At 37.1% G+C, this 15,531-nt stretch overlaps 1 protein-coding gene across 22 annotated transcripts in view; it reads right to left on the bottom strand.

Annotated features, from left to right (window-relative positions):
* Window positions 1–15,531, bottom strand: part of NRXN1 (neurexin 1) — a 1,083,382-nt gene that overhangs the window by 447,948 nt on the left and 619,903 nt on the right. For 16 of the 22 annotated variants that reach the window (XM_075204069.1, XM_075204087.1, XM_075204086.1 and 13 more), the window contains one exon: window positions 10,642–10,761. In XM_075204069.1, coding sequence (XP_075060170.1) covers window positions 10,642–10,761 — 120 coding nt within the window. Of the gene's footprint in view, window positions 1–10,641; window positions 10,762–11,741; window positions 11,769–15,531 lie in introns of all 22 variants that reach the window. The other 6 variants (XM_075204059.1, XM_075204083.1, XM_075204060.1 and 3 more) reach the window with 1 other exon arrangement.

Raw genomic sequence — 15,531 nt, 5'->3', positions numbered from 1 at the left:
ATGTAGCAACAGGGAATCCTATGTATTTGCATATATATTTTGTTATCTCAATTTACAGCAGTCTCAGCCTGATTTCTGCTGCACAGGTGTAAACATGAAATGCAGCAGTTTATTATTTGCTAAAGACCTATTCTTAGCGATAGGTTTAAAGTTCTATCCCTGAAATACAAAGCCGGCACACGGTATTCACAGATCTATACCGAGTACTCACAAATAGAATTCTACCTACCGATTGCTATGTCTCCCTTTACTTTTCCCATGCGCACCATTAAAAGGATTTCCCAGTGTTAAACAACATTAATGTATCAGTTCGTAGATATCCTTCTACAACTGTTACTAAACACATTGGCTTGTATTTTACGGTTTGTTTTGTATTCTTCAACAAAGCTTTTATATCATGTAGGCAAAGCTGTTCATTCAGCTGTACAGCTGTATACAATACATAGATAAAAGGTGATTTGTTTCATATCCCAAAGCGTAATGGAATTAAAAAGTAGATGATATAAAGGTTTTGGCGAAAAGCACAGAACAAATTCAAAAAGATAAAGCAGTCTTTAAGCATACTTGCCTATTTTTTGGACCTCCCCTGCTGGAGATCTTGAAGAGACAATTGCAGGGGTGGGGCATGAGAACATGGTTGCTGAGCAACATTTATATTGACATCATCGCGCAGTATAGCTGTGATGATGCATTTCGCATCCATTCGCGTCATCGAGGACTGCTTTAGCACTGCCGGAGGAACTGATATGTGATCCAGGGGAGAGCCTACTCGCCGAGAGCCAGGGTAAGCCTCCAGAATATTTCAGCAGAGTGGCAAATATGTCTTTAAGATCCCCATCTTCTCCAAAACATTCAATAACACCAGAGGTACGCTGTATATCTGTCCCAACTTTAGTACCTTATACTTCGTTTTCTTGGTTAATTTTATCAAAATAGAGCAGCCAGAACACATTTCTTTTTACTTATTTCAAATAATTACATTCTAGCTTTCATCAGGCTAGTGTAGATAATAAAAACTAATATCTGATTGGTTGCTATAGAAATCCAGATTGTGTTTATTTATTTTTCTACCTGTACATTGTAATAAATACAGACTTCAAAAAACAGAGGGAACATCGATCAGATTTAACAATCGCGGTACAATATTTAAAAAAATATTTAAAACAAAGCGATTTGGTCATTTTTTTTCTCCCATATTTGTATGCAGATTATTTTCTGCTATGCAAATCACAGTCACAAAGTCCCTGACAGCTTGAAATTAATGCTAACGACAGAGAGTTAATAATCTTCATGTGAATTATTGTAATAGATTTCCAGTAAAAATAAACTGAAAAAAAAATGTTTAATGACATTTTAATGTTTAGAAATACAAGATTAATGTAAAATAAATAAAAGTGCGGTGTGTTTATTTTCTTAAGGAATAAAGTGCTTTTCAAAAACATTTTACATTCGGGGAGTTATAAAAGCTGCGAGCTTTAACATCAAGGTGGATTTACTGCTCAATTTTTTTCTAACAATCGGAGCTGTGTTTTCTTTCTCAGTGGTTGGCAAATAATTGGATGTGGTGAATAAGCTCTTATCCTCCAAACTGGACTCCTGTGGTTTAGTGTAGTCTCATGCAAAACATGAAACAGATCAAAAAAATCCTTTTATAGGAAAAAAAAAATTCTTCTGCCCCCAACCTCAGCCCAAAGTTTTACATACAGAATAATTAAAAACACTTATTAGGTATTTATATAAATATTATATAAAATACCAAATACATAGGTGAATGTAGTATATTATTTCATGATAAATATTTATATTACATATCCGATATTGTATATTGCATATTAAATATTGTGTCTTACATATTGTATATTACAATACATACTGAATGTTATATATTACATACCCATACATTTCCAGTGATACAATAGCGACATATTTCATAATGATTTAAACCATATTTGCCTATTCTCCAGGAATGTATGGGAGAATTCAGAATTTTGAGGAGTCCTCCTGGACACCCATAAAGGTAGGCCACCCTCCCGGTCCCCATCCAATCTACTTGTGAGGTGGGTGTGGCCATGCAAATTGTGTTGTCACGTCCCACTCAAAAGCCCCTCCCCCTGTCAGGAATCTCCCAGATGGGAAAAGTAGGCAATCATGATTTAAAGAATGTTTAAGTACAGTTGTAACACGTGTCCTTGATGGAGGCAACTATTTTGTAGGCTGCACTAATATCAATGAGAATGTAGCTTATTACTAGTGAATTTATAGAGCAAACACTAGTTCAGCCTACAACATGGCTGCTTCCAGTGTGTGTCTGTGATTGATGCACTTTAAGGATGAAAATAATAAAAACAATAAAAAAAAACCTAGCGTTTCAATGTAAAAACAAGCAGACGAGGGTTTATTTAATCAATAAGCACAGGCACACCTTGGTCAGTGTGTGCAAAAAAAGGGAGAATGGTAATGTTAGATGGTCAGCATTGTAAATGACAGATTATGCCTGGATATTAAATACAGTAATTTTTTATCATCAGCCTCTGGTACAGTCTCCTAATGGATGATGAGAGACTCTTTTCTAGAAGATAGTAAGATAGGTTTAATTTGCTTACATTCCATTTAGGTGCAAAGCCACAGCAACCAATCAGCAATTAGATTTTATGTGCCTGAGTCATTAAGGAGAGCAAAGCATAAAAAGGAGTAACTTTGAATCTGGGCAAAACCATGTTGCATTGGAGGGGGAGGTAAATTTAAAATGTAGGCACAGATTTATAGTTGGGGCAGGGCATGTCCTAGTTCAACTTCAAATTTCAGTGTAAAAATAAAAAGCCATCAAGCATTTGTGTGCTAGATGAAAAAACAGCCCGTATTTATCTTATGTGCAAAATAATAAATTAATTTGCACTCCTTCCATTGTAAGATGGTTTGTCCCGGAGAACATTTACTCCTTTTTCCTACCTTACTTTCCTTAATGACTCAGGCCCTATGTGTCTAGTGCTAGTTAAACAATAAAAGCAAGGGTCTGATTGGTTTCTATAGTTCACCCCTCTTTCTTTTGAATCTCCTGGTATTTCACAGTGAACAGGGTTTATTCTGGCAAGTTGCAGGAGCCCATTCATGACGACATATATGCCTATTATTTAATAGTAATAAAAAAACAAACATGGTACCCATTTATTCAGGACACGCATATTTTAAATCCCCCCCTTCGCTAATAACCATCTTCCAAATATTACATCACTAAGCCCCGCCTCCTCCATTTAACTTATTAAACTGGCCGGGATCTGGGAGGTTGCCCTACTCTCTCAGACATTACAGGAGAGTAGGTAACTATGAGGTTGGTGCAGCCTCCGCGTTTATGGTAATTGATTGCTGGATATTTGCTTGGCAGGCATCTATACATTAGATTGAAGGTTGCACAGACATGTAAGTGTGTAGATATATTTTGCACACAGAAAAATTAGCAGTTTATTTGTTTAACTCAAAATCACCCCTTAGCATTATGCACTAATATTGCTTGTGTAAAAAGCACCAAAACCATAGCAACCTATCAGTTTTATCAAGTTTTATCATTAATAAGTTTTATCACTTATTTATTTTGCAAGTTAGAGAGTGAAAGCAAATGTCTGATTGGTTGATATGTTTTTATGCAGATTTCAAACCTTTTACCAATTTTAGTAAATAATCATAACAATCAATTAGTCTTTTTATGTGGGGATTACAAATTATTTATAACATTTCAGAAGATACACTATAAATAGAAAGATGTATGTTATTAGCACACCCAGACATAATAGCTGTACATGTAATAATTTACAATACTACTAAATATAAATTATGTTCAAATGTTTGCCTCTTTCAACCGCCAATTCAGCATATATGAAAGACAGCTGATTAAAGAGTTAACAAATGATCTTTACTATTTCATTAATCACGTTGAGGTTACTGTAACCGCATAAAAGATACAATCTGTTTCTAAATCATGAAATGACGCAGTGTTATAAATAAAAATCATGTTATAATGATATTTGACAATATTCACTCCAGGCTAGCATCAGGAAGAATGCCTCTGTCAGACTCTGTTATAGTGATTACAAATTCTAAGTAGCAGGAAAAAGCTACAATTTAGTCATGCCTAATTTCTGATCCAATAATGTCTTGTATATTTGCCTGGAAAATAATACTAAACGTGGCTTTTTTTTTTATAAAAAAAAAAAAAAAGTCTTTATTGGTGACAAGGATTGAGAATCTGATCTGATTACTGTTAAGGAGCAAATTATTTTTAAAGAGACAGTTAAATAGATTTTTCAAATATTGGTGAAAAGCAATGATGTGATGTAACTTGTGACAATGCTAGACTGCGACAAACTAATATCTGATTGGTCGGTATGGGGTACGGATAGACATAAGCAAAAATTTGTGCGAGAGCCATTCTGTGGAATGGTGAAGCAAAGGCAGGACTCGAACTTTGTATCGATGGAATGACGCAGTTCGGCAAAACAGCCTATTGCATCATAAGAATTAACTTGTTTGAAAATCCACTTTGCTCATTTCTAGTTGCAGCATGTCAATGCTCTTTCCACCATGTTATTAAATAAGGCCCAATGTCAGGTAATTGTCATTAGTGATGCAGTAAGTATTCTGCCAAGTAGGCCTGTGTCTGGTGAGCATCAAAAGGTTCCCATCCACACATAACAGCATAGTTCTGTTTGGTTAGCCACTGTACTTATCCATTGAGGAGCTAGCAATGATTTCTACCTATGCATCAGATCCCTCCTTCACTTTACATCATAACTGAAGAATGTATACATACTAATAATAGTACAATAGTAATAGTATGTAAAAAAACAGCATGTATAATAATATTAGTACAAGACTCGGCATGCTAGGACATCACGGTGGCTAAGTGGTTAGCACTTCTGCCTCACAGCACTGTGGTCATGAGTTAAATTCCTAACCATGGCCTTATCTGTGTGGAGTTTGTATGTTCTCCCTGTGTTTGCGTTGGTTTTCTCCGGGTACTTTGGTTTCCTCTCACACTCCAAACATACTAGTAGGTTAATTGGTTTCTATCAGAATTGACGCTAGTCTCTCAATCTCTATCTGTGTGTGTGTGTGTGTTAGGGAATTTAGACTGTAAGCTCCAATGGGGCAGGGACTGATGTGAATGAGTTCTCTGTATAGTGCTGTGGAATCAGTGGCGCTATATAAATAAATGGTGATGATGATGATGATGCTTTGCACTCTCTCTGATGTTAGTATTCTATTTGGTTTTTACCTGTGCTAAGGACACACAAAACTATCATCTTAATTCCTGCTATAGTATTTTTCTGCTATTTTTCTCATGTTAATAAATAAACCAATAAATGTTGCTAATGGGACTAGAAATACTAAAACACATAACAGCATGAGCCTAGTATTACAAGACTACATTACACATCTTCATTTTCTAAAACTTCACGTCACCAGCTGTGCAAAGGTTAATATAAGCTAATATCATAGCACACTGGTATGTTCTTAATGTGTTACTTTACCATCCACTATCTTATCCATCGCTGTACAGAGAAAACAAATGACCTTACTGGAAGCCCTGAGAGACGCAGAAGGGAAACATAACACCCTAAGGGTAAAACATTGTGGTTAAGAGGCCTGGGAGCAACGCGCACTAGTATAATGTTACCTATTGTCCGTGTCACATTAACAGAACTCATCTGTGTAAATATGACACTAGAGAAAGCAACGCGTTTCACCTTCTGCCTCTGGACCATGCTGCTGAGGAAATGTGATAAAGTACAAAAAAAAAAATGAACATGGCTGGTGTAACACACAAAGGGAACACAAATTATGTCTTGAATTTCAGTGAAATAGTTTTCAGCACTGCTATTATACAAATTGAAAGCCCAAGGAAAACAGCTTTCATTCAGCAGCCTGCTGTTACTAATACTAAGGATACGCAGGTTGCTGTTTTGCTGGTTGCTTCAATTGCAGGAAAATAGCTTCCACACAACCTTGAATTAAGACAGAAAACATACCCCTTCCTGTAGAAACCACCGCAGGCATACAGTATATGGCACAAAGAAACTTAATTGTAGTAAATAAGATAGTGAGTCTGCTGTATACTTCATCGAGCTGCTTTTATATGTGACTTACATCCCTTTATCAAAAATGATATATCTCAGTTTGCAATAATAAAAGACTGGGCTGGTAAACAACTAACATTTTTTATATCTCTTATTTAGTACAAAGCCTTAGAAAATCCTCATAGAGATATCTCCGTGGTGAGTGTTATCAATAAACAGATAAAGACTGGAAGAGAGGATGTCCTAGGCAAATTATTTAACTTCAGTTTTGTTGAGTGAATTAGTAAACTTAGCCTGAAAGCATTAGTGATCCATATGTTTATGAAGTAATGTATGTAGCCCATTCATAGCCGCTGACCTTTTCATACAGCATTTGGCCATGTCTGTAGCGCTAGCAGCTATATTTGTACTAATATACTTATTATGGATTGCAATAAGCCTTCTGGGATTGCTCACATCTGACCCCATGCTAACACAGAAGATGAGACAAGGATTGCGGACAGTTAAGTGACTGGTAAAGATCTATAAAAGTCCAGACCACTTAACCATGATATCTCTTCAAAAGTCTGTGCTGAAACTGTAATGCGTGCATGCGGATGCAGGATTCTACTATGACACAATGGATTACAATGTTGTTTGCACCTTGATGATCAGAGCGCCTCAGGGGAAAATTGTTCTTGGTCAACTTTTTTAGTGGAGCATAGAGTATATAGTGCTTATGAGGAACCTTGAAGCTACCTACAATAACCCTGGGTGCCGGGTTAGGTGATATTTTAACGGTTCCATTACAGACAATATCGCACTGTTGTACAACGTTTTGCGAGAGACTGTACCTTAACGTTATAGATGAAAATCATATACGGGTGAGATCTTTCCCATTTTTAATAGAACTTGTCCATTTGGAATTAGGATTCTACATTACAGATCTGTGTTTTGTCCTGATGGTGTACTGGCCAGACACCTAATTAATAATACTCTATAATGATGTGTTAAAACAACCTGTTGAGCTCAACACGCTATATTGCAATACCAATTATACTTATTACATATGTTTAAAGGTTGTATTTATCATATGTTATATATATGAGATCTGTCCATTTTTATATTGAACTTTTAATTTAATAAATTATTTTACCTCTTTGAACGCACCCTGTTTACTCTGTTTGTTTATAAACTTTTTAAAGAGCTTGCTGTATTTGATTTCTAAATCATCTGTTGTCCACTACTGCAGTAGACCTTGTCAGTCAATAAAGGCAAATTTAAAGCAAAGGCGCCTGAAATCTGGCTAGCAAGATGGACCATTAGAGGAATGGATGGACCATTAGAGGAATGGATGGACCATTTGAATAATATTGTTCAACCATGTCCTATATTATATGCTTGTAAGCCATGACCAGAATCCTGATTGTAGTGTCTTACTTTTGTTATTGATACCATAGATATTATGGAATTTATTGGGCGGCATATGTCCACAATCCCTTAAAATTTTTGAACAAAATTATCAAGTCACTTCAATCTTAATAAAATGTACCTCTGCTCATGTAAAACAGTTTCAGGTCTCATAGGACCATCCGTGAGGTGTCATGTTGTCCTCTATTTTTCCTGACAAAGGGTCCTGCGAGACCTTAGACGTGTACTATATACGTGAGTGGAGATTAATGCGACGTGACATGCATGAAAGTGACTCCTCAAATTTAATTCATTGAATGGTTTGTGTCAGTCATTCACTGATGTCAGCTCCGTGCTTGGTGACCCTACATACACTGAGTTGAGTGAAAGAGGACTGCCAAGTGTGCAGAACGGGACCCTTCATACCAAAATTACAATATTATTTTGTATCCAGTGGGAATTTTTAAATCTGTCAAATTGTGATTATATTCTAAATTGTGCCACTTAAATTGTACTTTATTTTGCCATTAAAATGAGACACACATATATATATATATATATATATATATATATATATATATATATATATATATATATATATATATATCTTATTAAAACATTCAACCCTATGTTGTTAATTGAAAGAACTCTCTTTAAACAGTTTTTAACGTTTTAACAATCAGAACATTGCATTCCAAAGTATTCCCCTAATCCAACTTCTGCTTTATAACCAAATACTCAAAAAATATTTAACAGAATTCTGTGAAACAAGCTTTGACCTCTTAACTTAATATTACTATGGACCTTTTAAAAAAAATCTCACCCACATTTTTCATCATGACAGGATAAATGTTTAATGTTATATTTTGGCAGATCAAAATAGCAATTTTATTTTTATTTTATTAAATACAAGGTAACATTTGATAAATTGTGATATATTGCATTATCATAGTGACCGGTCTAATAGGTCAGTGCTCCAACTGTTCGTCATCCCAATTCTTGCACAGAAAATAAGATGCCCCTAACGTTGTAAACCTATCACTGAGACACTCTAAGTAGAAAGGGCTGTTGGAATATGAAACAATATTTTGCAACAAACAATGTATGTCGTGTAAGTACAAATGCAATATTCAAATTAAGAATATGCACTTTTAATAAGGTTGTAACTACTAACTTCACTCCATTTATCAATCAAATCAGTGGGGGCCATTCTCAGGATCTAGACATGCCCCCCCACCCTGAACAGACTGCCCAAGCTGTGGAGCCTAGAGCTCATGTAGAACCTAGTTTGCGGTATTATTATTCTGTGTAATTAAAAATTGTACCTTAAAGAATTATTGCGGAAATCCATTCAATGAAGAGCAGACTTTATTATTAGACCTTTTCAATACCATTCAAAGGTTTTTAGACATATCTTGTGGCATATTTTGATCACAGTGTTTTACAATGAACATTGGAAAGAGGGGATAGCATCCAATGCTGTGGATGGCTGCATTTCCTTAATTGTGAGCTGCTTGCAACCAGTTATACTGTATGCTGCCCTCCCTAGCACTGAACACTCCTACCTCCATTGCAGAGCTCATTGGGCTAAAACAGTGCTTACATATAGCACAAGGCTAGAGGTGATGGATTATAATAGAGGCATTTTAGGCATTAGCCTATGGGCCCAAGGTAGCAAGGAGCCTAGACAAAGAGACTGGGTTCTATTACAATGAACTGAGCTAATGTTACTAGAATAATATGATGCAATGATATTTGATGTGTAGATTAATAGATTATCAAGATAACAGAGATTTTTGATTTGTGATAAAGCATGTGAAAAGTAAGTGTAATGGGGGTACTAGGGCTTGAGCTCCTCCCAGGGCCTATGGTAATGTTAAGCTGCATCTAGTGCAAAGTATATGTATAGCCCTATAAAGGGCCAGGCTTTGTTGCCTGGTAAGTTCAGGGAAAAGGAGATCTCACAGAAAGTACCAGGAAGTCCAGGAGTGTGCTTTCGGGACAGTGGCACTTTGAGTGGCGTGTTACCAAATGCACCAATTATGCCCCCTGTCTTTATCCACACTGCGCTCACATAGAGGATTATATAAAAGAACAGGACTAAGTCTGCATGCTCTAGAGAGGGTACATCAGACAAACACTGGAGCACGCTTCATCTGCTTTGTGCTTCACTTTGCGGAGTTAGTTGTCCCTTAAGGCTATAATTATGCTAATGCCAAAACATAAACCATTTACCTGTGCACTATGTAGCTGTTCACTTAACTAGATAATATATTCAATAAGCAATGATTCATAAACTGCACACCTTTTCATTCAGATGGGACAATGCAATGGTCCATCCTTTCCAAGATCATCTGATTAATTCAGCTTTTAATAAAAACATGCACTTACCTTTGCTGTTTTCCATCTTCTGCATACACAGTAGGTCATCACGTAATAATAAAAGCTTGCTCAAGCAACACAAAAATGCATTCAGTATATATACATGGCATAATACACATTGTATCATTTTTGGCATTTTAGAATGACTCGGTTTTTAAATTCAATAGTCCCAGACCGCATTCATTTATAGAGCGCTGCAGAAATATCTACAAAAAAAGTCAGATCACGTCTCTATAAAGTGAATATTTTCCTTCACCACCTTCTCTTTCAAATTTTAATGTGCCCCTGGGGAAAAGGAAAATGGTTCTGGAAATATAGTTTTAAAATTAAGTTAGAATTTGAAAAGTAAAAACATTCTAGAGCACGGACAAGCGAGATATCATTTTATTAGAATATATTCTTAATAAGTCATCCGTGTAGTCACTAAACCTATGAACTAGACTTGGCAATTATTTCCTAGTGTAAAATTTATAACCTTTAAATTAAAATGTTAAATGTTAAAAACATATAAATAGACTGGTAGACATATTACAAGGCAGAGGTTCAATTATGCAGCAAAGCCTTGCATTATTTGCATATGCAATCAACCTTAATTTTACCTTTTTTTCCTATTCTTCATTTATTCATAATAATTAAAAAAATTTTTTACTGATATTTATTTGCAGTAACCTACAGACAGTTGAGTTGTTAATTTACTGCATAATATAACTATAACTCAAAGATCTAGAGTAGACAGTAGCTTCTAATTCTGCCTACAGCTGTAATGCTTTCAAAGATAAGCAACCACCAAAATACTCACGGTCATTGCACACAGTTCCGCTAAATGAGGTCATACTGCAGTCACAGTTGAATCCATCCCATTGTTGCAAGCAGACACCCTGGTTAGCACAGGAATCCTCTTGGCATGTTGTGCTGGGACCTGTAAGGAACATACAAAATTGGTCTTGCCCTTTGAACAGTACAACAGCTTTAGAACACATGTTCACGTACAGTAGTTGCCAACATCTCTATTTTGAAAAATAATGCCAAAACTATCACACAAAAAACTAATTCTGACCACTTACATCAGAACCACTGTTTCCCTAACCTTTTCTAAGCTGTATGCTCTGTAAATGGGAAATTAAAATACTAATCTAAAGAAGGTCTGGATTTAAAATTTGCCGTTCAGTGCAACCCTGCACACGTTCCGCTTTAAAATGACCTTTTCCACAGAGAGCACAGCTTAAAATCAACAGTGATCTAAAGATGAACTGGTCTGTAGTGTGGTTTTCAATCTCATATTGTTTTTGGCTAATGCATGCTATTGTATCTCTATATATGCCAAATAGTTGAATTGCCTTTTAAGTCAAATTAAATATGGTTAGTTTAGTGATCTTTCATCAAACAAATATGCAATGTTTGTTTTGATGAAAAAATATCAGCATGCATTTAAAAATAAAAACTGGTAATGTATTTCTTTTAAGAAATTATAATCTTATAATGAATGGGAAAAAAATGCTTTTATGGATGTTGGCAAGTATTGATTTGCATGCTTATCCGATCCCATGTGTTTTTGTTTTCTGAATTAATATGTTGACATGCCCGACTGTGACAAAAAAAAGGGACACACAGTTCCACTCTACCTCTAAAGAATTATAGTTGGATCATTGTAAAATAAATACATTAGCAAGGGGATGATCAAAGCAATAAGGTAGTCACTATACACACATCAGCAAGACTGAAAGCCCATATGCAAAACATATGCAAATTATGGAAGGTTTGTATTCAGCTGTTTTATAAAGGAAGAAAGGGGATGGTTTATAAAAGACCAGACACTCTAGTGCACAATGTACAGACATTTTAAGGATTCATTATGTGCATTGGGTTTCAGTCTTGGATTAAACACACAGTGCATTCTACCTTGCAAGTCAGCTTTCATCAATGCAACTTTTGAAGGCAAAATAATAGCAAAAAAACAAAAAAAGCAAAATATATAAATGTTAGTAAGCAGTACTAAAATGGAAGCAAGCAGACATTAACAAAAAAACAGAAAAGCAATGAAGACAGATATCCCCAAGACTGCGTGCAACGTCTTAAATAAAATAAACAAATGCCACAGAATACAAACAAACAAACAGATGACAAGTAACAGCCGCAATCCTCAAAGCAAAACAAGATGAGAAAATGGTAATTTGCCAGTATTTTATTGCAAATATAAAGGTTAATTGAGCTGATGATATATAATGAAGGAAAATTAAAAGTTTTTTCTTGATTGGAAATGAATGCATTAACAAACGGAATGCATGGCTGCACACTGACTAGCCATTTGTCATGTTTAGATAGTGTGTAGTCTACGCTCCTTAACACACATTACCCCCATTCCAATTTCCACTTACAGTGACTGGTTCAATTAAGACCATAACCCACATTAAGGTCACGAATGACCTTTTCAATCAATTATGGGAGAAACACATCCTTACTCCTGTCTCTAATGAAGTATCCACAAGGCATGGTTGTCATTTTATTTCCTAGCATGAATCTGAGATATAAAAAAAGAATTTTAGACATCAGGGGACTTAAATGAGGCCGGGAAGTTTCTGTTTGTTATTAGACAGACATTGTGCATTCCCCCATTACTGTGTGGAATGTTAGCAACTATTCTGCCTAATTAGGGGTGTCTAGAATCCCCAGTAGTCTGAGGGCTAAGGGAGAGGGGACTTATCTGTAAAAATAAATCATTATTTCAAATAAACATCGAAAACACAAACACAATGGATGGTGCGCTGGGTATGATATTATGTGTTGGTACATCTATTTAACATATTTCCCACATTCCCCTTGTTTTCTTTCATAGGACATTTTCTGTTCGACCTAACTAGTCCCTCATTCATGTGCTGTAATATCTATTGGATTTGTTTTCCAAGAATAGCAAACTAAATTTAACATAAACATCAATATACAGTGACTTTAAAATACTTGCTGCAAACTAGTTTGCCTTTACATTTGGGTGCCTTAACTCCAACCAGGGTCTTATATTGCCGGAGTTTGTATGTGCCATCTGGGTTCTGGGGATTATCCACTAGGTGCTTAAGTGATCTAGATACATACTAGTAGGTGTCTAAGGTATCGCTTCTCGGCCTTTTGGCTAAGATCAAGTGCAGTTGTGGCAGAGCTGCACTTGGTCCTCTGGCCAGGGGCTGGGATTGCTGCTTTGAAAGCCTGGGACAAATGTGCCTCTGGGAGTGGCGACCCCGGGGGTGCCATAAATCACTGGTCATAGCACCTTAAACACGTGATTATGTTGGCACCCATGCACTTTTGACCACTTTCTACTAAGCACTCGCTCTATTCTTTGCCCCGGCCTTATGGCTGGGCGAGAAAATTTTTATACCAAGCCCAGCCATTAGGCTGGGGCCGTATCCACTCGGCACTATTTATTTTTCTTCACGTTTGTCACTTTTTCTTTTGTGTTCACGTTTCCGGATTTTATTGGGTACGGGTAGGCCCTTCTGGGCTCCTGTCCCCGAGACGATCTAGGGGAGGTTGTGTGGCCCTTAGGCTCCGACCTCCCTGAACACCCACGTTGGTCCTCCCCTTAGGGGGTGGACTAGTTGTTAAGCCCTGGGTGAAGCTTCGGTGGATCCCAGGGGCTAAAGGGACCCCCCTAGCCTCGCAGCGAAGGGGGTCTGAAGACCCTTGCCCCCTAAGGGACCTTTTTGGTTCCGGGGGTCGGGGACCAGGGCCCTTTCTTTTTAAAGAAGGGGCCAGTACCGTACCCCTTGTGCACTTTTTTATGGTTTTACACCTTTTTTGGGCACTTTGGGTTTTTGATTGCACGTTCCCAGGCTTTCAATAAAAAAAAAAAAACTAGTAGGTGTCTATATCTCCACCATTCTGTGAGCCTTTTCTGTGCGTAACTGTATCTGCAGGACTCTAATTGAAAAGAACACTTGTTCTGCTGAGAAGTCTGTATCTCGCTTTTTCCTGCCATCTCTTTGGAGGGTTCTTGACTTGGATAAGTGGGACATCTCCTTTCCTTACACCTGGACTACATCCTGGTTTTACCTGGATGTTGGACAATTAGTAAGGGTACACCATCTGGAGGGACATAAACCAGACTTGTGGATGCCAAAAACTATTCACAAGCTCATTTGAGCTAAAAAAAAATATGGAGTCTGTTCCAGGGCTCCCTGCTGCTACAGCCAAACATGTTTGGGAGAATATGGCCTCTAAGGGGCTGACTAATTGACATTGCATGGATGGCTATCCAGGGGGGTCTACTTCTCAGGACATTCATGCACTCCTGAAACCTGCGGAGATATGTTCACTGTCTCTTCAGTATCACCAGAAGGAAACATCTCAGCATATTTTTTGAGACTGCCCCACTGCACAGGCACTGTTGGATGCCTTGGAACACAAACTTAAGGACAGTGTGCCCAGAACATGCCTTTCATATCATTCAATATTTTATGGATTATTTTCTGGGACCAACACTATTGGGGCAATCCAGGAGGCCTGGTGCTTTGAGAACTGTTTTAAGGATGCTCTATGGCTTTTCAGGAATCACCTCTTTTTGAAAAGGGAAAAGATGAACACCCAGGACTGTCGTAGGCTGATCCACAGCCTGCTTAGAAACTATAACACCACTGACATTCCTGAGCATGAGGAAGATGATTGATTTTGTCTTCCTCTTCTCCTACCCCCTATGAGTCCATTTTTCAATAAAGTTTTGGCCTGTGACTCCCCCTCCCTTACCACGCTCCAACCCATTCCCCATCACTGTTTGAAGTTGTTCTTGAAATGTCTTGCCTTTCATTTAAGCACCCTTTCTATATATATATATATATATATATATATATATATATATATATATATATATATATATATACATATATATATATCCTTCAGTAAAAGCCTGTGATCCCCCCTTACCCCTCCCACCTACCTTCCCCACACAACCATTGTTGTTTGAAACTGTTGTGTCATTTAAGTGTTTTCATGTTAGTACAGTTACAAGAGTTCAATTCCCGACCATGACCTTATCTGTGTGGAGTTAGTATGTTCTCCCTGTGCTAGCATGGGTTTCCTTCGGGTGCTCCGGTTTCCTCCCACACTCCAAAAAAACATACTGGTAGGTTATTTGCCTGCTAACAAAATTGACCCTAGTCTCTGTGTGTGTGTGTGTGTGTGTGTGTGTATGTGTGTGTGTGTGTGTGTGTGTGTGTGTGTGTGTGTGTGTGTGTGTGTGTGTGTGTGTGTGTGTGTGTGTGTGTGTGTATGTTAGGGAATTTAGACAGTAAGCTCCAATGGGGCAGGGACTGATGTGAATGAGCTCTCTGTAAAGCGCTGTGGAATCAGTGGTGCTATATAAATAAATGGTGGTGATGATGATGATATACTGTAGAGCATCATATATTGTACCTTATATCTTGTATTGTACTAAAATGTATGTCTGATTATGTTTGACGGTATAGTTATTATAGCTGTGCTGCGACACAGTACACTTGAATGTAATGTATTGTTTTTTCCTGTATCGTTATACAAAATAAAGATACTATTTCAATCCAAAATAATAGTAGGCGCCTGTGTTAATTGACTCTGACGTGCATGTCTATATGCTTCCGTTTTCTGATTGTACAGCACCAAGGATTATGTTGGCACTATATGCATAATACGGTTATAATAACACTAAACATCCAACAAAAGACAG

Source organism: Mixophyes fleayi, chromosome 3, assembly GCF_038048845.1.
Source record: "Mixophyes fleayi isolate aMixFle1 chromosome 3, aMixFle1.hap1, whole genome shotgun sequence".
NCBI classification, from domain to species: domain Eukaryota; kingdom Metazoa; phylum Chordata; class Amphibia; order Anura; family Limnodynastidae; genus Mixophyes; species Mixophyes fleayi.
The sequence above is the reverse complement of the archived record's forward strand: the minus strand, read 5'-3'. Positions and strand labels throughout refer to the sequence as shown.